General features: G+C 40.2%; 1 protein-coding gene across 2 annotated transcripts in view; it reads right to left on the bottom strand.

The window, feature by feature from the left end:
- Window positions 1–24,194, bottom strand: part of CDH11 (cadherin 11) — a 99,693-nt gene that overhangs the window by 27,260 nt on the left and 48,239 nt on the right. For both annotated transcript variants that reach the window (XM_083753524.1, XM_083753525.1), the window contains exons 3-5: window positions 4,499–4,909; window positions 1,710–2,004; window positions 940–1,059 (exon numbers count right to left, since the gene is read on the bottom strand). In XM_083753524.1, coding sequence (XP_083609650.1) covers window positions 940–1,059; window positions 1,710–2,004; window positions 4,499–4,726 — 643 coding nt within the window. In that variant the 5' untranslated portion in view covers window positions 4,727–4,909. The remainder of the gene's footprint in view (window positions 1–939; window positions 1,060–1,709; window positions 2,005–4,498; window positions 4,910–24,194) is intronic.

Below are 24,194 nucleotides of genomic sequence, written 5' to 3'. Positions count from 1 at the left end.
AAGGCTCCTATAGACAGTAGAGAAATTACAAAGGTAAATCACATGGTCTTTGGTAATAGGAAGAAGTATTTTTTCCCCCCATTGTTGGTACTTCATCCTTTCTTCTAAAGCAGCCTTCCCCAGCCTGGTGATCACTAGGTGTTTTTGACGCCCATCACATGTAGTCAGTGGTCAATGATTATGGAATCTGTGGTTGAAAGCTTCTGGGAATCTAATGGCTTCTGAGTCAGGCCATTAGTCCATGTAGCTCAGTCTGGAAGCGACTCTCCAGGGCTTTAGACAGAGGACATTCAAAGTCCTGTCTGGAGGTGTTGTTTGTGGTTGTTTAGTCGTTTAGCCATGTCCGACTCTTCGTGACCCCATGGACCAGAGCACGCCAGGCACTCCTGTCTTCCACTGCCTCCCGCAGTTTGGTCAAATTCACGTTAGTAGCTGAGAGAACACTGTCCAACCATCTCGTCCTCTGTCGCCCCCTTCTCCTTGTGCCCTTGATCTTTCCCAACATCAGGGTCTTTCCAGGGAGTTGTCTCTTCTCATGAGGTGGCTAAAGTATTGGAGCCTCAGCTTCAGGATCTGTCCTTCCAGTGAGCACTCAGGGCTGATTTCCTTAAGAATGGATAGGTTTGATCTTCTTGCAGTCCATGGGACTCTCTGGAGGTACCAGGGGTTTAATCTGGGGCTTTCTACATGCAAAGCAGATGTGCTACCACTCTTCTATGCCATTATGTTGGTGCAGCTGTTAAAGGGTATCAGGACTTGCCACAGAAATATAAAGAATGGTAGACATGCCCATTCTTTTAAAAAATGAATTAATATCTGGATTTTCATTTATGCTCAGGTCTGATCACCATATTTCCAGATTTGTAAAGATGCATTGCTCCGGTTACCCTGGGGAGTGCAGGAAGCACCTTTCTCTTGTAGCAAAAAAGAATTGCTCACCTGTCTGTGCTTCCACAGAAAAGTACGGCTGACCTTCAAGGATGCTGTAAACAAGTTTGGCACTATTTCCATAGGTGGGATCATCAGCATCTGAGGCAGTCACCTGAATAACAGATGTACCTGAAAACAGAAAGGTGTGGTGATACATTTCAGGATTTAAGTAAGCATGTTAAAAGCATGGAGAACATTTTCAAAATTCATTTTTATTTAAAAAACAAAACTAAATGATTGGGAGATTATGTACTAACTAAGCACTGGAAAACTCCAAATTCTCTAGATGAGGTATTATTAGTGAACCACCACTGGTTACCCACCAGCTGTGCTAGGGATTATGGGAAATCTCTGTCCAATGAATTATTTGAATTACACTGTTCAGTAAATTATATTGAATCACCTTTTACCTCATTGGCAATTGCTTAATATTACTATTTGGGGTGTTTATTAGAGGCTCCCTCTCATAAAAACAACATTTCAAGGTATCTGGCAATTATATGTATAGTAATTGCTGGATTGATTTCTCTTTGACATGAGGTGAAGAACCTAACATGGGCAATTTCTGCTCCCATTGGTGCTTTCATCAGAATTCTCTGACATCCCTAGTCAAGACACAAGTTTACTCACAGATATGCTATTTGTGAAAAATAGGCATGAATGAAAATTGCATGTCCTTAGCGTAAACCATAATTGATGATCAGCTCAATACCGATTGTCCTAGAAATCCATTTGTCAGCCTGCGAACTAACTGTTATTTCATGTTTTCTCTTACGTACCTACATTAGACCTCTCTGGTACATTGGCATGGTAGTTTTCATGTAAAAATTCAGGGGGGTTGTCATTGATATCTTGAACTTTCACAATGAATTCTGAGGGTGGTTCCAGAGGTCGGTTGGTATTCCTGTCCACAGCTTGTGCCGTTAATGTGTACTGAGCTCTTTCTTCCCGATCCAGTGTCTTTGTTGCATGGATGTTCCCTGATTTGTCATCAATGACAAAAATGATTCCCGCTCCTTCACCTGAGAGAATGTATTTTATGTTCCCATCACCAGAATCAATGTCCGAATGAAGCTGCAAAATGCAAGATATACACACTTATTGTTTTCAAAGCCAAGAAAATGTTAAGTACATAAGAGCTTTGATGGATGAGGCTGAAAGCCTACCTAGAGTGAGCAACTAGATTCTTCTGGGAAGTCTGCAAGCAGGACAGCAGTGCAAAAGCAGTTCCAACAACTGGTATTCAGCTACATGTTGCCTCTGATACTGGAGATAATACTGCTATTGTGACCAGGAGTCACTGATAGCATTACACTGATAGCATGTTTTTTCTTCTTCTCCTAATCCCTTTCTCCTAATCCCTGTATTGGGAAGTTTTTAATGTTTGGTGTTTCATTATGTTTTTATACATGTTGGAAGCTGCCCAGGGTAGCTGGGGCAACCCACACAGATGAGTGGGGTATAAATAATAAAATTATTACTGTCATCATTACTATTATTATTACTACTACTATTACTACTATTATTATTTGAAGATGCTTTTTATCAACACACTGACTTGTACATATTAATGAAATTTCTGGGGTTCCCAGATTTCTTTTGCCCATATATTGTAAATTTATTGGGCTGAAACCAGATATGTACTCAGAGTTTATTTGTTTCCAGAAACTGATTTTCTGTAGCATGGGCAGAGAGTCTGATAACCCAATGTGTCTTTGTATGGCCCCCTTGGGACTCTTCCTAGGCTACACCTTCTCCTCGGCCTCTTCCTTGTCTGGATGCAGGATAGAGGGGTGTGTGTGTGTGTGTGTGTGTGTGTGAGAGAGAGAGAGAGAGAGAGAGAGAGAGAGAGAGGTGTAAAACCTTAACCCTTAGCCCACCACTGCCATGTGGCCTCAGAAAGGTTTGCCCAGAAGGGAATCCTAGGCTGAAAAAAGGTTCTACACTCCTATTCTATGATGCTTCTGGGCATCTCTGTCATGGATATAATGAACAAGTAATTTTAAATAGCCTGAAGAAAGAATTCACAAAGTGAATTAAGGATTAGTTTAAAATGTACTTGGGATTTTTTTGGGGGGGGGCAATGTGGAAAGTAAAACCGATTATTAGTTGTTGAGATTAAGAGGAAAAAGCAGAGTATCTTTTATGAAAGGTTTTATATTCATCAGATACTTTTTTTAATCTGAACTTTTAAAAAAATGAGGTATGTGAAGCATGGGGCTTCAACAAATGAACCACCCATTGGCTTCCACCTCATTTCCAATTTCTCAGCTACTTAATGCCCATTGTGATATTTTAATGAATGGCACTAAAGCAATTAAAGTATAAAATGAAATCGGAGCCCCACTTGCCTTCCTTCACTTTCATAATGCTTATAGGCATTGGCTCTGCGAATTGATATGAAAAAGTAATGTATAAGACTGGGAACCATCTTCGCTTCCTCAAATGTTCAAGCTGGTACAATAGTGAAGAATTGTCACTCAGTGTGGTTAATCCGTTCCTGCTGTTTAATGCTGGTGCAGGTCCTTTGATGTAAGCAGGGCAGCACTTTTTAAGCTACATTCTGTTATAACTTGGAAAAATAGGTTGCATTCTGGGTAAGAGCAAATGCAGGCTGCAACCCAAGTATGAACACAGTTTTCTTCTATCAAGGATGACTTTTTAAAGTCTGGTTCTACTGCTTTTGTGATAGAGAAGTCATCTGAGTGCTCTGTCATGTGAGTTGCCACACAAATGTTGATCATCCATCATGCTCATACACACGAAGAACCTTCCCCTGGAAAGGGGAATACAGACAAGCAGAGAAAGACTGAAGAGGGAGTATCACTCAATGGTGATATCACTCATGCAGAAGGTTCTAGGTTCAATCCAGGGGTAAATTTCAGTTAATTTCCGTTACTCTCATTTTTTCAACTGAAATGCATCAATAGGCATATTTAAATTTAAAAAGGCCTTACAAAGATTTGTCACCATTTTAACACACACTTTTCCAAACGGGGTGCCAACTTGAATAAAATACGCAGATAATTGATGACATGACACAGTGCATGCATATGATTTGAATGGCAATGCTCATCAACTTTGGGGGCCCCGCACGCTCAAATATTTTATTGGGGGGACCAAAGACCACTCAAACCGCAGGAATTGGCTTTTATGTTGCCAAATATGTACATTTTTGTATGTAGTTATGTAATATTTGCTATGATGCACTTCTGCATGTTACTTTCACCAATATATGCATTTTTGTGTACTCTTTCCTCTAATGGACACATTATTTGGTTAGAGGACTACATTACAAAATACAAAGACGTGCACATTTCAAAACATAGCTCTGTCTCTGGAGAATATGGTCCTTGCGAGGGCATCAGAGGGACTCTTTGATGTAAGGCTGGCCCAGCTATGAGGCAAGGTGAGGCAACTGCCTCAGGTGGCAGAATATATAGGGGCAGCAGATAATGGGAACTGACATCCAACAACATCTGGAGGACCACAGATTTATAGAACTGCAGCTTAATAGTTCCTAAATAGGTAAAATGCAACAACTGATAAAGAATAAAGGCTTTCTTACCCTTCCCACTAAAACAGGATCAGGTCCCGTATACTCCTCTATTACAAAGAACTGGTTCCATACCCATCCTCTTTTTGAACGGTGGAGAACTTGCCCTTCCTTTCCTTTTTCATGATGACCATGGAGTGATGGCCTGAAATGATTCAATTTCCCGATCTCTATTGCAAGGCTGAAGCACAGCATTCCCAGGCAGATAAGGGTAGCATGTAAACAGTTGTCCACCTTCATTTTTGGTTAATGTATAGGCACCAGAGTATCCACAAATCTAACACTTCTTCTCACAGGGCCGCCAGAAGAGTAAAAAGGAATAATATAATCCTCTTGAAATTTCAGGTGTACTTTTCCATAAATGAGATGTAAACACTCCTTAAGCGCATCACTTTAATTCTGGATAGATTCCCAAATTATTTCCTAGAGGGTGGAAAGAGAGAAAAAGAAAGAGGGTGAGAAATGCAGCCTAATTTCCCCCACTGTGTCAATTATAAGTTAATTATAATTTCGAATATGTATGTGAAGCAAGTTAGCATGGCCAATATGTCATACATTACAATGACATTCCTCTGTTTGGAGTGTTGCCTGGTTCAGAGGTGTTTTAAAGATAAAGAGCCTTAAGAAAGGAGAGATAGACTCTTGCAGATGCCCATTAACTGTTAGCAAACTAAGCAGACACACAAAGTAACCTGGTCATCCTATTCCTTACTATGGTGAGATGCATTGCATGTCTATTTAAATTACAGTAATTATTTCTCAGTGTGCATATATACATACATATTAAGATGCACGATTTTATGCACATCTATGCCTTCATTTTTGATGATGTATATCCTCTCTCTTTTTCGATTGCAAGATAATAAATGAAATTGGGTAGAATAGGAAAAGAATATTATATATTATATATTATAATAAAATATATTATAATACTTGTAGGTATGCATTCTAATTATAATGAATGATTTCTTTCCCTGTACTAGACTCACCGGGATATTAGAAACATTTACAGTTAGTTTCATGATTATTGAAGAATGGAGTTTGCTTCTGTTTTTGTTTGTTTTTTCTACTAAGAGTGTAGAAAGCTGCCACAGAAAACTGTCCAACCATTGGCCCATCTATCTCATCATTGTTTACTCTGATTGGCAATGGTTGTCCAAGGATTCAGGCAGAAACCTTTCACAGCCCTACCTGGACACACCAAGGATTGATGCTGGGACCTTTGCAAGCAAGGCAGATGCTATTGTCTGTATCAAATGTGCATGACCTAATGTCAGCATTTGCTTTCACCACTTCTCAGTACCTTTTCAAAATGCAAGCATCCAGAGTTAAGGCTGCAGAACCATGATATCAACTCACCATGCAGAGTGCATAGAAAATCATATATATATATATGCATATTTATAACACATAGAAGCAAGCAAAGCCAAATATCAACCCAATACTGCCCTTTCCACTTTCACCAAATAACTTTCCATCAAGAATAAAACATTAGCACCCACCCTTTACTGAGTTGCTTTTCACTTCAGTCACACACTCAGCATGTAAAACCCAAATATCAAAGAATGTGACTGGATGACAATACATAGCTGGTGAACTACAGTCAATTTGGTTGAGCACAAGAGCAGGCATTCTCCTTACATGATCCACATGAGAAAAGTAACTAAATAGGACTATATTGGGGAAGGTCCACATCAAAACTCCCCCAAGTTTCCTCCAGCCACCACAAGGGAGTATTTCAGGGCATGTGAAAGTACATACAAAGGGAAGGTTTGGGTGTTCTGCTTCATTATCTTTGTTTGATTGGGGAGAGATATAAGAGGAAATTAAAAGAAGACAAATGAAATGTACAAGTGAATTTTCTTCCACAGACCATTAATTTTAAACGATGCCGTCAACAAATGGGTTTAAGAAAATCATCAAATATTTCCAATAACTGCCAAGATGTAGTATAACTTTATTACTGGGATTATTATGTAATTACCAAGAAACTCTTTAGAATAATAGAAAAGATGTGTGGGTATATGAAAGTGTTTACTATCAGTTGTTCAGGCATGAAGAACCAAACACAAAACATTAACCACATATCTAAGCCATTATCCTTAATTTACTAATTAGGGCTTAATGTGGTAATTGCCTGCAATCCCTTTCTTTGTAAATCTCTCTCTGTTGGGTAAGGAATGGGCCAGAATCTTTTCAAGTCCTGTTGTATCTGGTCTTGTTGACATGACAACAGTACCCTAGGGTTTCTTTCTAGCATGCAACACAGAGGTTTTCAGTCTGGAGAAAGCACACTGGGGTTATTTTCAGCTGACCTACAGAGAAGTGCAATTCCTGTTGGTTTACCTCACCAACTATCTGGGTTTTGCAAACATTCCTAACAAATACTTGGGCAAGAAAACACACCTTATGGAAGCATAGAAAGCTGCCTTACTCAGAGTTTGCCCACTCATCCAGCTAGCCTAGGATATTCTGTACTTAATAGAGGTATGGATGCTGAAAGAAACTTATTTTTTGTGAATTCTAAAACTAGCTGAGCTGATCCACACTTTCCGGAATAATGGGCACATTAGAAATTAGTTATCCACCAGCTTGAACACATCTATGATGTTCTAGTGCACCTTTAAACTCATTCATTCATATATATATATATATTGGAAAAATGCATAATTTGTATGTATTTAAGTAAGAATTTTCATCCTGGTTTGTTTAAGCATATTCATGGAGAAACAGAACAGGCTTATGAACAGAAGCATGGCATGTGACACTGACATGAAAAGAAAATGATTGGGCTTTATCTAACTGGAATGGCTTTCCAGGGTTTCAAACAGGTTTCCTTCCCATCCCGACTTTGAGATGACTATGGAACCTTTACAGGCTCTATCACTGAGCTGTATCCCTTTCAACAGCAGGTTTATGTAGTAGGAGCTGGACCTGGTCCAATTAGACATATAAACATCTAGGGAAAGAAGCATGTGGATATATGTTTTCATCAAAAGACATCACCTATAGTTCAATGGACCATGGATGAGCATTGCCATCCAGACTTCATGTGTAGAAATCTGACTTGATGCATGGATCCTTCTTGCAGGATTGACACAACAATGTTTCAGTGGGAGTATTTGCCTGTACTAGGAAAACATTTTTCTATTGTTGTTGTTTTTGCTTGTTACTATGTTATGTATTTTTGTTTTTTTGATCCTTGGATGAAGGGTTGTATGGAAATTTAAGCAACAACAAATATCAGTTAAGTGATTGGATTGTATCTTAAAACAATCGATCCATAAATTATTCTAAGTTGTGGAGAGCTGATTGCTACTATAGAAGGAGGATCCAGCTGAAATACTGATCAAATGTGTGGTTGAAGAGCATGCAACTAACTTGAATGAACTTTCCTTTGTTCCTAAGAGCTCAGGGTGGCTTTTTAAAACTGAACATACACAATAAATGGTAAAATAAATATTAACATATAAACTGTCAAGGTTAAATCCCCTAAAACTCTTTGCAAAATCTTTTCCTGTTTCCTTCCTATTCAATAAATATCTTTCCCCCCATGTTTCATATGTTCCATCTTAAATTTCCGTAGAGGGGGTGGAAATTATAATAAATGAATCACAGACAAAAACCCAAAGAGGCAAGTGGGATTATTATTTGATGACAAGGCTAGAGTCTAGGAAACCACGTCTGACCAATGGTATTCAAGCATGCTCTCTATATAGCAAATATAATCCCAGTAGGACAAAAAAAGTTTCCAGTGACTGCCTTTATTTCAAACACCATGTGCTGAAGCTCAATAGACTAAACAATCCCTTAGATTTGTCTAACCACCATGTCTGCATGATACATTAAAATAGCAGCTGTTCTGTGGGGATATGTATTTAACAAGACAGATTTCTAGAGTGTGCTATATAATGACATTATGATGAATAGCGTAATTCTGAGACAGTTTGCAGAAATAAGGGAAGTGGGATTTTCTGGCAAACAGACAGAACAAATAACTGAACCTCGTATGTAGCTGGATAAATAACTGAGTGGGAAGTGCACAGATGAAGCAGACCTTCTTCTTCATGCTTATTGGGTTTGTAGCAATGGAAGGTTGCCAGACCTCCATTTAGATATTTTGGCTGCCCATAAAATTGTTACACAGCTGGATGGCCATTCCTTTGATAGTCAAAATGCTGGTGAGAAGCTCAGAACACCCTGGTAATGTATTTTGCTGTGTTTGAATAAAATACCCACTAGAGAATTGACAGGAAACCATTGGCCCTCCAATGACTCCCATCATCCCCAAGCATGCTGGCTTGCCCTCATGACTGAAGGGACCGGGGCTGCATGATGTGTGTACAATGTGCGCACACACTGCAGAGAATGCCGACATCACTTGCACATGCTGCAAGGTAGTGCTGGCGTGCCCTGCGGCATGCGCGACTGACATCAGTACTCCCCATGACATGCGTGCATGGCTGCCACAGAATTTTGAGGGAACCCAATTCCTTCCTTGAAAATGGGAGGGGGGAGAGCTTGGGTCCCTGCTCCCCCATGACACCCCTGACCCTGACCACTTGTCATATGTGATGGGGCTTATGGCAATGCCAGTCTTTGGGGTTTAAAATTTCAGCAGCACCCTGCACAACACCAAAATTCAGTGCCCCTCCGCCTCTCACCTTCCATTGTTCATCATTGTTGCCCTCTTGACTCGGCACCCAGTGCAGGCAAAGCTGTCATACTCCCTAAATCCACCTCTGCTGATGGGAGTTTGAGACCAGTAATATCTGGAGGTTCACCACCTCTACACTAGGACTTTGGGGAAGTGGCACCTGATCTCAGGGATGGAAACATGGGTGGGTGGGTGTGGGTGTGGGTGAGAGAGAGAGAGGGTGGTGGTGGTAAAAAGTCATAAAGCAGTTTGGAAGAGGCACAAAGTGAATGGTGAATCGGCTGAAGGCAAAAGTTACCTAGAGGATTCAGAGAGTCTAGGGATCTAACACTGGGTAGTTTACCTTCTGCTTGTAAGAACATCTGCAGTTTTCCACTACTGTTTTTCACCACACTTGTGCATTTTAAAATAATTATTACAAAAACGTTTCCAGTGTTCTCCACCAAAGAATATCCAGCCTGGTAGCACTGCCTTTCGAACTCCCCAACAGTGTGGGAAATGGGAAGCATGCAACAATACAGCATATTATGGGTTGGAAACTGCAGGTCTAAGGGCCAAATATAGCCCTTCAGGTCTCTCTATCTGGTCCTCAGAACTCTTCTCTGGCCATACCCCTCTCCCCAAGCCACTCCCTCTCACCAGTCCTTCTTCACACATATGATGTTTTTGCCTGTCTGGAATGTATCTTTAAACTATGATAATGCCTCTTGTTTGTCTGGCTGGAGGATAGAAATTAGCCTACTGTAGAGAGGTGAAATTTACATTCATTGCTCTGCCCACTTTTGCCTCTTGCCCCATCAACCGCAGATATTCCCTTGGCCCCCACTGGAAGCTTGCCCAGAAATGAATGTAGCTCTTAAACTGAAAAGAGGGAGATGGGTTGGGGAATGGGAACGGTAGGTGATAATAGTTCAGAGAGATAATTTTTCCAATATTGGTTTGTAGGCCATATTAACATGGTCCCCTGTAGCTGTCATTAATGAGCTCTTTCTAGAGCTCTCAGAGTGTGCGATTTCAAAAGCAATACATTTACTGCAGTACAATCTTAAATTCTGAAGTAAACCTGGCTGAGTTAAATGGAGCTTATTCCTAGGAAAATGGGTGGAGAATTGTAGCTTTACAATGTAATCCTATGAATCCTATTCATTGGGTGGCATTCCTACTCAGAATAGACACATTGAAATTAATGGATATGACTAACTTAATGTTCACTTATTTCAGTGAGTCCAATGGGTTACTTACTTCCCAGGCAAGTGTGTGCAGAACTGCAATGTAAGTGAATTAATTAAAAGCAGATGTTGCTGAATACTGAGGATCTCATCCAGATATATATTTTACATATATTCAACAGTGCCTAGATAAACGACACTATTCCACTGAAGCTCACTGCACTTCAGCATAAACCGTTGTCTTTGTTCCTATCATCTGTCTCAGCGAACTGAAATATTATGGAAAGGTGTTTAAGTACGCTTACCTCCTGCTGAGAATTTTCATGAGATAAAGTAAAAACTGTGGCTTCAATCAGCTTAGCTATTACCAGATTTACATTTCCCTGCTAATTTAAGAATTATTTTACACTTCAAGTAACCTCAGCTTGCATGGAGGCTATATCTACTTACCCAGTGAACTCAGTGTGGCTTGATTCTGAGAAGACATGTAAAAAAAAAACTGGTTGTGACTAAGTTGCTCAAGTATGTAGTTAGCTGAAGCCAGTAAGGGTAATCAGTGGCACTCCAGCTTCCATCATTCCTGGCAACTGGCCATGCTGGCTGAGGCTGATGGGAGCTAGGTATTCAACAACACCTGGAGGGACATAGGTTCCCCCCGCTTTTTAAAAATAAACCTTTAGTAACAGATTAAGGACACTTTGGGGGCTGTTTCTATTGTGTTTCACATGAGAAAACATAATATGGCACTAATGTGTTAATGGGTTTTTGTTACCTTGTTTTTGCATAGAAGCTCTCTTCTGTGGCCTAATAACCTGAAGTTTCCAATCTCCAGTTTCTAACGGATACTTTAAATGCAGGTTGTTTGAGCTGGGAATATGTGTGCCTATCTGTCTGTAGTGTGTGTGCATGTGTATTTGCCGATTCCTCCCACCCTGTCCACTGCTGCCCCCTCTGCCTCCCAGTCTGCTTCAGAAGTGAAAGAAGTATGGAGGGCTGTAGGAGAAAGGGAAAATATGTAAAAAGCAACCTCCTTCCCTTATTCATTAACAGAAATGAATATGAGAATCATAGTGATGTTAGTAGTGATGTAATCCCACTGATTATCAGATAAGAATCATGACAACTATAGTCTGTTAAGGGAACTGTAGGTCTGCAAGGGGGAAACTATAGTTCCAGGATTCTTGAGGGATAGTCATATGCTTTATATGTGCATTGAGTCCTCTTTAAACGTATGGTGTGGTTCTGAATTGTACATAAAATGTCGGGGGGGGGGGTTGTGGAGTGAGACTGTTACATGAAAAGTCATTTCTTAATTCTGTACCTGGGGCTTGACGAAAGACCAATTGAGCAAGATGGATTCAAGGCAGGGGGAGAATTAAGTGGGTTAGCACAAAGAAGCAAAAAGGGAATTGACTGGATGGAGTGCATGACCCAAATTTTCAGTTTATCCCGTGCTACTATGTGTAGCTAGAAATCAAAGCAAACACGTCCATGAAATAACTGAAATGTGGAAAATCAAGCATTTGAGTGCCCAAGAGTCACACCCTACCTGCAGCTTAGAGCTTCTCCTAACAACAGGGTGCTCTTTGCTGCTTCAGACCACAATATAATTGTGTGAGTCTAATACGCTCTGCATAAACCTCTGTACGTAAATCTTTGAAGGGATTAGAGTCTTATTCTTTTAATACTCTCCCTTTTACCTTGGAGATCTCTTGGGGCAACTTTAAAAATTACATTCTGTGCAAAGTTATGAATGAAAATTTTAATCCCTTGCATTTAAGAATTATCTCTCTTGGCTTGGTATTGGATAAACATTTAAATCTGGTAAACTCCAACTGTTCCTAAAAATAGCTTTTCATACTGTAGTTGCTTTCTCCCTGTGGCCAGTTGGATATTTTGTATATAGAACTGATAGAATAAAGGCTGATTTGAAGAAAGTAAAGTGGTGCCTCTGGTTATGAATGCTTCTGGTTATGAACGCTTCAGGTTACGAGCTCCGCTAACCCGGAAGTCACTGCTCCTGGTTGCAAACTTTGCCCCAGGATGCGAACAGAAATCACATGCCAGAGGTGCATGCACAGCGGGAGACCCTATTAGCAAAAGCACGCCTAAGGATATGAATGGTTTCAGCTTAAGAACGGAACTCCAGAATGAATTAAGTTCATAACCAGAGGTATCACTGTACTACACTTCCAAATATGAGAAGCATCTTGCAAACGATGTCTATGAGTACCAACTAGGGCTGCCAACTAATGAAGAATGTTTTGTTGCTTAATTGCCAGCCTACTGACCAGTCTTTAATGATTGATTGATTGATGGATGGATGGATGGATGGATGGATGGATGGATTGATGGATTAAGTACTTAGGTAAAGGTAAAGGTTCCCCTGCCCGTACGGGCCAGTCTTGACAGACTCTGGGGTTGTGCGCCCATCTCACTCAAGAGGCCAGGGGCCAGCGCTGTCCGGAGACACTTCCGGGTCACGTGGCCAGCATGACATCGCTGCTCTGGCGAGCCAGAGCCGCACACAGAAACGCCGTTTACCTTCCCGCTGGTAAGCGGTCCCTATTTATCTACTTGCACCCGGAGGTGCTTTCGAACTGCTAGGTTGGCAGGCGCTGGGACCGAGCAGCGGGAGCGCACCCCGCCGCAGGGATTCGAACCGCCGACCTTTCGATCGGCAAGTCCTAGGCGCTGAGGCTTTAACCCACAGCACCACCTGCGTCCCACATGCAAATAAATACGCAAATAAATGTATTTGCATATTAACAAACCCTCAATATATACTCTTTAGAAATGCTGGAGAAAGTGTGGAGAGCTTAATTTGAAAAACAAAATTTATCATTTGCTGTGAGACTACTTTTACTATTGTCTTTTAAATTCTTATTCCAGTAGCACCTCAAAAACCCCTGAAAACCCCTCTCATAATTTTACTATCTACTTAGCTGAAAATTTCCCTCCACCAATCAACCAAATATTTGGTTGATTTGTATGCTGGTCAAACTAATTAAAGATTAGAAACTGCCCAGGTTCTATCCAAGTTTCACATATGTCTTTGAAAATTCCAGAGGGTCACTGGATGGTTTCAAACTCAATGAACCAGGCTGGAGTGCAGCGCAGTACATTCTGAGTGCTTGAGTTCTATCCCTCTTTCCCTGCTCTTACCAGACTACAAATCCCAGTAAGGTATCTTTCTGTGTACCATAAGGGAGATGGAGAGAACTGAAGAAGCATGGAGGGAGAGAACAGAGTGATTTCTCACTTGCAAGAGTAGCAGATCTGTGGCAAGCAAGGAAGGAAGGCTATGTGGTTGTAGGAGTTGAGTGTGTGTGCATAAATCCAGAGGATACACTGTGGTTTGTGACAGGCACCTCTGCCTGGCCCCACCTATTTACAAAAGTCTATATTATTTGCCCAGTATTTCTACCCTAATACAAAAGCTATGTCTTTTGTCCTGTGTTTCAATTTAAATTGTAATATTTTACTTTCTAAATTTGCATTTACGCATATTAACAGTTTAAAAGAGGTGTCATAGAAATTCTTTTTCTCTGGTTTTGGTTTCATTTTCAAGCACGCACAGTGTCTAGTGAAGGCACAATTTGAAAGTACAAACAAACTGAATGATTTCAAAATAGGAGATAGAGAGAGAGAGAGAGAGAGAGAGAGAGAGAGAGAGAGAGAGACTAAAAGGATTGGGAAATGAAAAATGGTTGCAAACTGAGTTTTACATTCTTCAACTGCCCTGGGGAGATGCACTTGAGATAAATGTGACATAGACTGTCTATTTTTAAGCACACACTCAGCAGGAATAGGAAAACAACCAGCATAAGAAAAGGAGTCTTACTAAGGAACACAATGATTGATAGTATCATTTGACATAATGACTATGCTCTTGGAGGAGTTTACTTTAAATAATAATTGTATACTTGTGCAACGTGGAGCTAAGTGGAAAATTCATAATTTACCGTGTGCTCAAAATCCAATATCGCCCTAGCCTTTGCCCATTCCCATTCCAATAGCCTTTTTTTATTATATAAGTGAGTGGTTTTAGATGGGGCCCTGAGGGAGAAATAACCTAAGTCAAGAAGCTGCAAATTATTATATGTGGCATTCACATTATAAGCCAGTTCTGAGTGCTTTTCATTTACAAGAGGGCTCGTGTGTAAGGAGGTTAAAATTAACCTTAGACCTTTTCTTTTTGTTTTCAGGTTTATGCAGAAAAAGTCTATAAAAAGATTCCAGCCCCAATAGCAGCCTAATTTCAACATGCAACAGAATTTGCATGCTTTAGATCTAAACTAGTACAGAGCAAAAGGAGGCAGACTTTGCTTTCATTCATATATATATATATATATATATATATATATATATATATCTCACTGTTTGGAGGCATTTCTTCATTTATTTTCATTTGGAACATTTATTTTTAATTTTGTTTCAGAATTAGAGTGGGGGGAGACACAAGAAGCGATGAAGAAGAAAAAAATGTGTGTGTGCAAGCATATCAAACATTATACAGTGGTACCTCGGGTTACAGACACTTCAGGTTACAGACGCTTCAGGTTACAGACTCCACTAACCCATAAATAGTACATCGTGTTAAGAACTTTGCTTCAGGATGAGAACAGAAATCGCGCAGCAGCGGAGCGGCGGCAGCAGGAGGCCCCCATTAGCTAAAGTGGTGCTTCAGGTTAAGAACATTTTCAGGTTAAGAACAGACCTCCAGAACGAATTAAGTTCTTAACCCATGGTACCACTGTATAACCTTCCAAATTATAGCCTTTTCAACAAAGTCTTTTAAAGGGCGCTTGTTATTTTTATCCCAGTCTTCATCTATAATAGATTCGAAATTGTTTTCATTAATTATATATGTATATCACTTCTAGCTGTTTGATTGGAAATGATTCATAAACAAGAATAAACAAATAATCCAATGGCACAGACACACAACTGCCACTGACCCTGGGGCTTGTTGGTGGTTCCTTTTTCGAATGAAATTTCTAACTCACTTTTGCTTTCCAATGGAGATGCTCAGAGGGGCTAACAAAGCAGCTAAAAAAGAAAAGCCAATAATCTTATCATTAAAAACAAATGAATAGATACCACAATACAGCACAAAAGCATTAAAAATAGCATTAGCAAAGATTCAAAAGAGACAGAATTTACAAATAAATAACTTTACAGAGCAAAAGAATCTAGGGAAGGGAAAAGGAACTTTTGGGGTCCATGATTTAATGTTTATGCAAACATATATAGGGTGAACAGCCTTTAAGACTGGAAGAGAAAATAGGAACAGAGAAACCCAAACTGTAACATATTTGTCTGTTTTTCGTAGAATTAATAGCTTATTGTCTTCAGAGTACTAATAAACAAGATGATGATATAACCACTGGTTTCTGAAATTGGTTGACATTGACCCCTTAGGATGAATAGGGCTGGGCTGGAGTTTGAAAAGGGCCCAGGATGGAAAATACATTTGTGAAATACAGAGAGAAAACTTTAATTAGGAACTGCGATCCTCAGAAATAAAGGCTATGGGCATGTACAGAGTGTTCCCACTCCCAGTATGGAACCTTCACAATACAACACTATTCTCTTCTTTTTTACACAAGGTAATTTTTAGTAAGGATGGTTGGTGACTGAAAAATGTTGATTACATATTGATGTTTCTTGACTTTATTTCACTTACATTCTTAAGAATTTGGGTTGGTGCTGATGACAACTTTATAAGCTCAATAAGGGGTCAATGAACACAGAAATCTTGGAAACCCCCAACCCCTACTTCTTGAGGCCAGAAATTACTGGCTGCAGCTGAATCCCCTGACTTGGAACTGACTGTCTTGATCAAAAGGTGCCGAAAGTCTGTTAAAAAACCCCCAAAGATTTTGTATTAATCGAATAGTACCAAAGGTATCCTGCAGATTTGAATTAGGAGCAGTTTCATTCACTGAATGGGCTAGAGCTTCGCTTTGCATAATTGGGATCTGCAAACTCTGCTTTTCAATTGCTTCTGGAGTAATTATGTAATAGGAGAGGTTGCTGCCATTCTGAGTCCTGACCCCTTTTTTCCCAAAGATAACCATAAAGAAACAGCAGTTAAACTATACAGAACTATCTTTCACAGTTTCTGCTGTGAAAATTGTTCAAGGGGCAAGAGCCTCTATGCATCTCCCATTTTCTCTGAGCTGTACAGCAACAGTCCTTTATACTATGTAGTCCCTTGTACTACAGGAACGGGGAAAACTTTTTCAGTCCACATTCCTTTCTGGGCAACCTTCCAAGGGTCTCATATCAGTGGTGGGCAAGACCAGAGCCAAAAGTAGGTGAAGCAATGAATGCAAATATTGTATCTGTACAGTTATTATTATTATTATTATTATTATTATTATTATTATTAATTATTATTATTTATACCCAGCCCATGTGGCTGGGTTTTCCAAGCCACTCTGGGCAGCTCCCAACAGAATAGAAATATAAATATTAATAATAAGTGATAAAACATCAAACATTATAAGCTTCCCTAAACAGGGCTGCCTTCAGATGTCTTGTAAAAGTCAGATTATTTCCTTGACATCTGATGGGAGGGTGTTCCACAGGGCGGGCACCACTATTGAGAAGGCCCTCTGCCTGGTTCCCTGTAACTTTGCTTCTCACAGTGAGGGAACCGCCAGAAGGCCCTCAGCGCTGGACCTCAATGTCCGGGCAGAACGATGGGGGTGGAGACGCTCCTTCAGGTATACTGGGGTGAGGCCGTTTAGGGATTTAAAGGTCAGCACCAACACTTTGAATTGTGCTCAGAAACATTTCTAGTTTCTACACACACTCATACACCTCTCTCTAGCCTTCATCCTAACAAGCAAGAGGCATTATCAGAGCATATTATTATGACACATTCTAGCCAACCAAAAGAAAAGAAAAGAAAAGAAAACATTCAAGGAGGGTCTGAAGTTGTGCCAGAGAGTGGTATGATCGAGGGAGAGGATGTGTGGCATATGGAGAGTTTCAGGATCATTTAAAGAGGCCTCACACATGGACAAGGTGGCAACAAAAGACTGGAGAAGAATGCTACACACCATAGACACCATTTAGTTAGCATGAAGCACTTTTAAATCACTTGATCACCATGAGAGGGGATTAAGCACATGCTTAAATCTCCCATTAACCATACCCCGTGGATTTAGATATGAAACAGCCAGATACTGGCAACGTCATGCTATAAAGAAAAAAACCCCACATGCATCATTTTCATATGTGTGAAGATGTGCCAAGATTGCTAAAGTAAACACATGCAGAATGTTTACCTATTAAGTGCAGATTAATTAAACTCTGTGAGAATTAATTGGTTCTCCACAGTCAGGTTAGGCAACCTTTTAAAGATCACACAGCTTGCACATTTTGGATTTTGAAAAGTGCAGCTCTCCTCATCAGCCAAAGCAAAGATACTATTATGATGATCACCTTCTTTGGAGGAAGCTAATTCTATAGGAGGGGAGCATATGTTTGCAAAGGTTACAAACAAAAGCGAGCAACTGAAGGCGTCTAGTGATATTATAACTGTTTGACTGCTTTGTTTTGTTTCTAGACATCTGCTGAAGAAGAGTGCTGTTTGATCCATGGGACAATCAGAAGGTGTCATCCAAAATATAATGCTGTTATACAAAACTGTGGTGTGACCACATTTGGAAAACTATGGTATATACAGATCTGGTTGCCGTACCTCAGAAAAGATATCGTAGAGTTGGAAAAGGTTCAGTAAAGGGCAACCAAAATGACTGAGGTGGTGGAGCAACCCCCTTGTAAAGAAAGGTTGCCACATTTGGGATTTATTGGTTTAGAGAAAAGCTGAGAAAGAGACAACATGATAAAAGTTTATAAAGTATGCATAGCATGGAGAAAGAGGATAGAGATTATTTTGCCCCTCCCTCTCTCATTATAGCAGAACTCGTGGACATTCAATGAACCTGAATTTTGGAAGATTCAAGACAGATAAAAGAAAGTACTTCTTCATGAAGTGCATCGTTAAACTGTGGAACTTAAATCCACAGGGGGCAATGATGGCCAACAACTTAGATGGCTTTAAAAGAGGATTGGTCAAATGCATGCAGGAGAAAGCTAACAATGGCAACCAGCTATATTGGCTATGCTTTGCCTCCACAATTGGGGGAAGTCATGTACTGAATAGCAGTTGCTGAAGAGTACAGAAGGAAATAGTGTTCCTTTTGTCAGATGCTGTTTGAAAGTTCCCCACAGGCATCTACATTGGCCACTAGATGAGACTTTCCTTGTGTTTTTATGAAATATATTTGATAATTCCCTTTGTCCTTTGACCTTTCCCCTAAGGACCTCAAGAAAACATTATTTTTATTTAAATATGAAGTGCACTTTCATAAAGAATATTGCAAGGTGGCATACAACTTAAAAACACAAAAATAACAACAAAATAATGTAAAAGCTAATTGGCAAAGAATCTCAAGTTTGAAAGGCTTGTCTGAATAATGCACCTTGCAGTAGACATCGAAAAACAAGTGGATATGACTCCCGTTGAACCTCTATTGGCAAGAAGTTCCACAGGGCATGGCTCATCACACTAAAGGCTTGGTCCTTCCTGAAGGCCAGCCAAACCTCAGGAGAAGGGGGATCACCAAAAGTGCCCCATCCAAAGATCTCAGCAGTTGAGGTGGATCATAAGAAATCAGATGATCGTATAATTATATAGCTGGGATGTAGCATAATACAGGATGCAAGAATCACAACTATGCAATTCTTGAAAGTTAACCATCCAACCTTCTCAAAAAACACTAACAACTTCCAATGAAGGAGAGTCCACCACCTTCCGACATGGTCCTCTTCAACTGTCAAAGAGCTCTAGCAAGTTCATCCTAATGTTTTCTCTGAATCTCCTTGTTCTAATTTTAATTCATTAGTTTGCTTTCTACTCTCTGGAGCAGCAGCTCTAAGTCTTCTCTTCTTCAGGCTAAACACGCTAACTTCCTCAACTGTTTCCCATAAAACTTGTTTCCCATAAAACTTTATCATCCTGGTTGCTCTCTCATCTGCACATGTTCCAGCCTTCTTTAACTGTGGTGCCCACAGAACTGGACACAGAACTCAGAACTGATGCCTTTCATTGTACTGAATTTGCAGTTGTGGAAACAATTATTCAGAAATTGGCTTATAGCTAGACCAAAATATGTCAACCCAGAACAGAAATATTGTTTTTCTGGGCCCAGTGCAAACCTATAAACACAGCTCTGCTCTTAAAAACATCCAATAACCTCATTGTTGTTTTGAAAAAATGGATAATTGCTTGGCTTCCTTTTTGCTTTATTGAATGTGCATTGTTGAAGCGCCTGGCTGGAAAGGCCATACTACATATTTTGCTCAATGCACAGTGTGCTGTTACATCTCATTTTTATTTTTATTTTTTATTAAATATGTATAATTCCCTATACCCAAGGGTCTCATTTTTTTCTTAATTATTTCAGAGATATTTGATGTGGCCAAGCCATATGTTGTGGACAACAAATCCCATTGGCCACCAGCTAACAGTCAGCAGCCAAGGGTTATGGGTGTAGGATTCTACAACATTTGGAGGGTGTGTCACATTGACTGCCTCTGCCTTAAGTACAAATGTGGACGGACAGTTGTTATAGAGACTTCAGTGCACAGTGGCATGAGACTTGTCCCTTATCTCCTGACCTGTGACATGCCAACAATCTTGCCACCCATAAAGCTCCAAGGAACGTTTTTACTAACCCTGGTAGCCATGATGGTGGCCATTTGGTGGTGATGGCTGAGTGGCTGGAAAGAGAAATGATGAACCTTTCCTCCTGATGCACTGCTGTCCTGATAGTTAACAATCCCTCCCCCCACTTGTTATTTAGGAAGGAAGAAAGGGAGAAATAGCGGTATGGTACGCATTAAGCATAAGCGTGCAGTTTGACCTTGATTTTCTATCCACAGCCAAACATAGCCAAGATTACTGCTGCTTTAGACAGTCAACACAAACACATTTTTTTTCCTTTTGTACTTCAAAACAGTGTTCTGAAACATCTAGTTGGCATATTCAAAGCCACATATTTCCATACCTCGAGACAGAAGGAGGGAAACTGGATTAATTTATTACTTAAAGGTGAACCTACCTACCGTGCACTATCTGAAACATTATGTGTACCGAATCAGAGCCCCCCATGGAAATCTGCACTTCTCTGAATTTTTCTGTGCCAAGTAATGTGCACCAAAATGATAAACCCTGCATAAAAATGCATATATTAGCAATAATAACAAACAGATGCATTGTATTATTCCAACAGGCTTTTGAGCGCTGACTGATTTTAAGGAAAGGGCTGATGCTGTGTTGTTTTTATTGTAATTATCTGTGTGTTTTAATACAGATAATTACAATAAACACACCTACATGCTTTAATTCTTTTTTTAAAAGATTTCTCCCCCCCCCCCACATGTTTTTAGCTGTTCCCATTTTATCTGTAAGCCACCTTGATTCCCTGTGAGGGGAAAGGCAGGATATAATAATAATAATAATAATAATAATAATAATAATAATAATAATAGCAGAATACTAAGGAGAATGGTTTTGCAAAAGTGTGCATGGTAGGCAAATTTGCATGCAGTGGTACCTTGAGTAACTTCAGATTACAGACACTTCAAGTTGCAGACTCCACTAACCCAGAAATAGTACCTCGGCTTAAGAACTTTGCTTCAGGTGAGAACAGAAATCGTGTGGTGGTGGTGTGGTGGCAGCGGGAGGCCCCATTAGCTAAAGTGGTGCTTCAGGTTAAGAACAGTTTCAGGTTAAGAACGGATCTCCAGAACAAATTAAGTTCTTAACCCAAGGTACCACTGTATTGGGATAAATGCTAGTGAATTTTCCTGAGGTCTTAAAAAATGGAAACTCATGTAGAAATGTGGAGAAGTGAACTTTTAATTGGAAAAAGGGTGGGGGGGGGAGATGGGAAGAAACTGAAATTGACGCATTCATCCATGATAGATGTGGCTCACTGTTCAGAATATTGCATTTTCTGTTGCAGCACTTCTTGACTGGCTTCTGCTTCTGCCTGGTTGTAACAAACGTCACTAGATTTTACAAGCCCTGGATATCCCATATAGATGCGCTGACAGAGTATACCCTCAATTCTGCCACATAACCCTTTCCCCCATCTCAGTACTGGGCTTGTATCCTGGATCAACATCCTTGAGTCTAGATAATGTACTTATTTCCCACCCAACCACCATTGCTTGAGTTCTGACCCAAGCCCATCAGAGACATCAACATGCTGATTCTTACAACCACCAGGGACTTGGGACCCAAGAGTGCAACATTTCTCTGCAGCAAGTCCATTTTATTGATGAAATATAACCATATATCCTTTGAGGGGGCAGGGGAGACAATGGCTTAGTACAGGGTCACAAACAATCAGGGAAGGAGTGTGATACTCGGCAGGCAAATGTCTTGAACTGGCTTCTGTTGGATCGTTTTGTTTATGCTGCAAGAAAGCAGCAGAAGCAGCAGTTGTGGTTGGCTGTGCTGCACTACAGCATAACAGAATCTTTGTTCATCTCTGCTTGGTGCCATTTAAACATTGTGATTCATTGAATTGGAGGCTACTTCCTGTAAGGGTGACTTTTCTCCTGTGTTTACAGACTAGTGGGGGCCCCACTGAAAAATAAAAAGGGGGGGAATAGAGGAGAGGAAGATTATTAAAGATTAATACAGCCTCTGGAAGTTGAAAAAGGTCATTGAACCAAACCATGTCTCTTCCCTGTGCAAAACAACCCTTGTGTATAATAGTGGCAGCAGGCAAAAATAAGGTAAAAATTAGATTTTAAATGATGAAAACCTTTTATGCATCCACTGTTGCAGTTGGGGAATATACTCTTGTGATGTGCAGTTAAACAAAGTAACTGAAGATACTTACAGAGTACTGGAATGATGTTCCAGTTAGCTTCAGCTCTGCCTTATTGCAGGGCTACCATTTTAGATGGCAGTGGTTGAGATTGGTGGTGGAGTGGGAAAGCATAGCAGTATTTCAGTATGAACATAGGAACATGGGAGAAGTTTGGTTCAGTTTGCATTTAAAGGTGAATCTTTCTGCTTCTCATGTGTATTTGTTTATTCATTTGGAGTATTTACTTTGAATTCCCCTGGGGATGCCCAAGCATCTACACACATAACCTGGTTAGCAGTCTGAGCAGGAACACAGGTCACCCCATAATGATGAAATGTTTTGCCTTAAATTATTTCTCAGTTTACAGACTTATTTCATTTTATATGCAAATCTGTGTCCTTTTGGATAGGCAATTTCCTTTTCCATAAGCAGGCATCCTACTAGGCAAGCTATCCACTGGGCAGTCCCATAGAGGCAGGTGGCAAAAGCTGTGCTTGAGCAGCCACCAAGCACAGCTGGCTGGCAGCTTGGTGGATCCCAGATTATGCAGGCTTGCTTTTCTCTCTGTTAACAAAGATTTTCTCCTTAGGCTCATAGCAAGCATTTGAAACCTGGTCTCTGCCAAATTTGTTGGAAACGGCTCTTCATTAGCAGACAGAGAGAGGGAAAGAGAGAGATCATTTTTATTCAGGTATGTGAAAGGCAGAAGGCTGCTACAGGGTAATCATAATCTGTTATTGTTTCCCTCTAACTTTGTGCTATTTTTTCATTTTCTTTTTAATGAACTGTCCAGTCTGGTTTAGCAATGGAAACTATGATGGAGCTGCAATATAAATGGCTTATTCAGTGCATTTGTTTTCATTGCTATTATTGTTGTTGTTGCTGCTGCTATTATTATTATTAATTTTAAAAAACCCTTCCCCACCCGCCCAGCACCAGAGTATAATTGAACAGCATGGAGAGTGATTGCAAAGGCAAGTTGTCAGGGGTGAAGCAGATCTTATATCAGAAATGCATTATTGACACCACCACAACCAATTATAAATTCTCCTTCAGATTTGCATTGTACGAAGGCAAACCATGTGGGGAAAAGGATTCAGGGCCATGTATTTTTGACTCCACAGACCAGATCATTAGTGAAATTAGCTTTGTGGGCCAAATTTGACAGGAGGGCAAGGTCACCCACTAGTAAATCCCATGGCACCACATTGAAGTTAGGTGTAAGGTGCTTTGCAGCTTCAAAAGGCTGCCTTTCTTCATGTAATGTTGCCAGAGAACTGTCTTTTCTAAGAACATGTGAGAACTGCCTTTTCTAACAACATTTCTGCCATCATCCCCCACCCCAGTAACTTCCTCCCAGCGCTTGGGTCAGAGGGCAGTTAAACATTTCTATTCAGTCAAGCTTCTGTGCCCTAGTTATTTGGACTGCTGTGAGTTTTACAGTTTTCTATAGTTAGTTCATATTTTATGCTGTTTTACTGTGCCACACTGATCTCCTGAGGGCCAAAGAGCAAGATATAAATAATTTTAAATAAATGAATAAATAAATCATTCTTTCTAAGTAACATGGTATCTACACTATTTCCTTGCATACCCAAAGCTAATGAACTCAGAAAATTGACATGTGCTGCCTTCTTTTGATCTCAATTTATGATACTTACGTATATTATTATATTTTCCCTCTGTGATGCAAGCTGCTAAAACCCTTATTTATATGCAAAGAGGCACATACTTTAGAAATTGCTACCACATTCTGGGATTGCTAATACTTCTGATTAGCAATTCATCTATGCAACCCTGAAAAATTGTCTAAATAATTAGTAAATTAATAGAGGCATAATAAGGCTCATCTAGGGAAATCAGCAAAGCTGTTCTCTGGGCTTGTGCACACTTTACCCTAAAATAAGGTTGCTCTCTGTCCTCACATTGCAGCAGAGGTATGCTGCATCTATGCCCACTCCCACCCTGGTAGAGTT

The sequence above is a fragment of the Podarcis gaigeae genome (assembly GCF_964106915.1).
Source record: "Podarcis gaigeae genome assembly, chromosome: 8".
NCBI lineage: Eukaryota > Metazoa > Chordata > Lepidosauria > Squamata > Lacertidae > Podarcis > Podarcis gaigeae.
The sequence above is the reverse complement of the archived record's forward strand: the minus strand, read 5'-3'. Positions and strand labels throughout refer to the sequence as shown.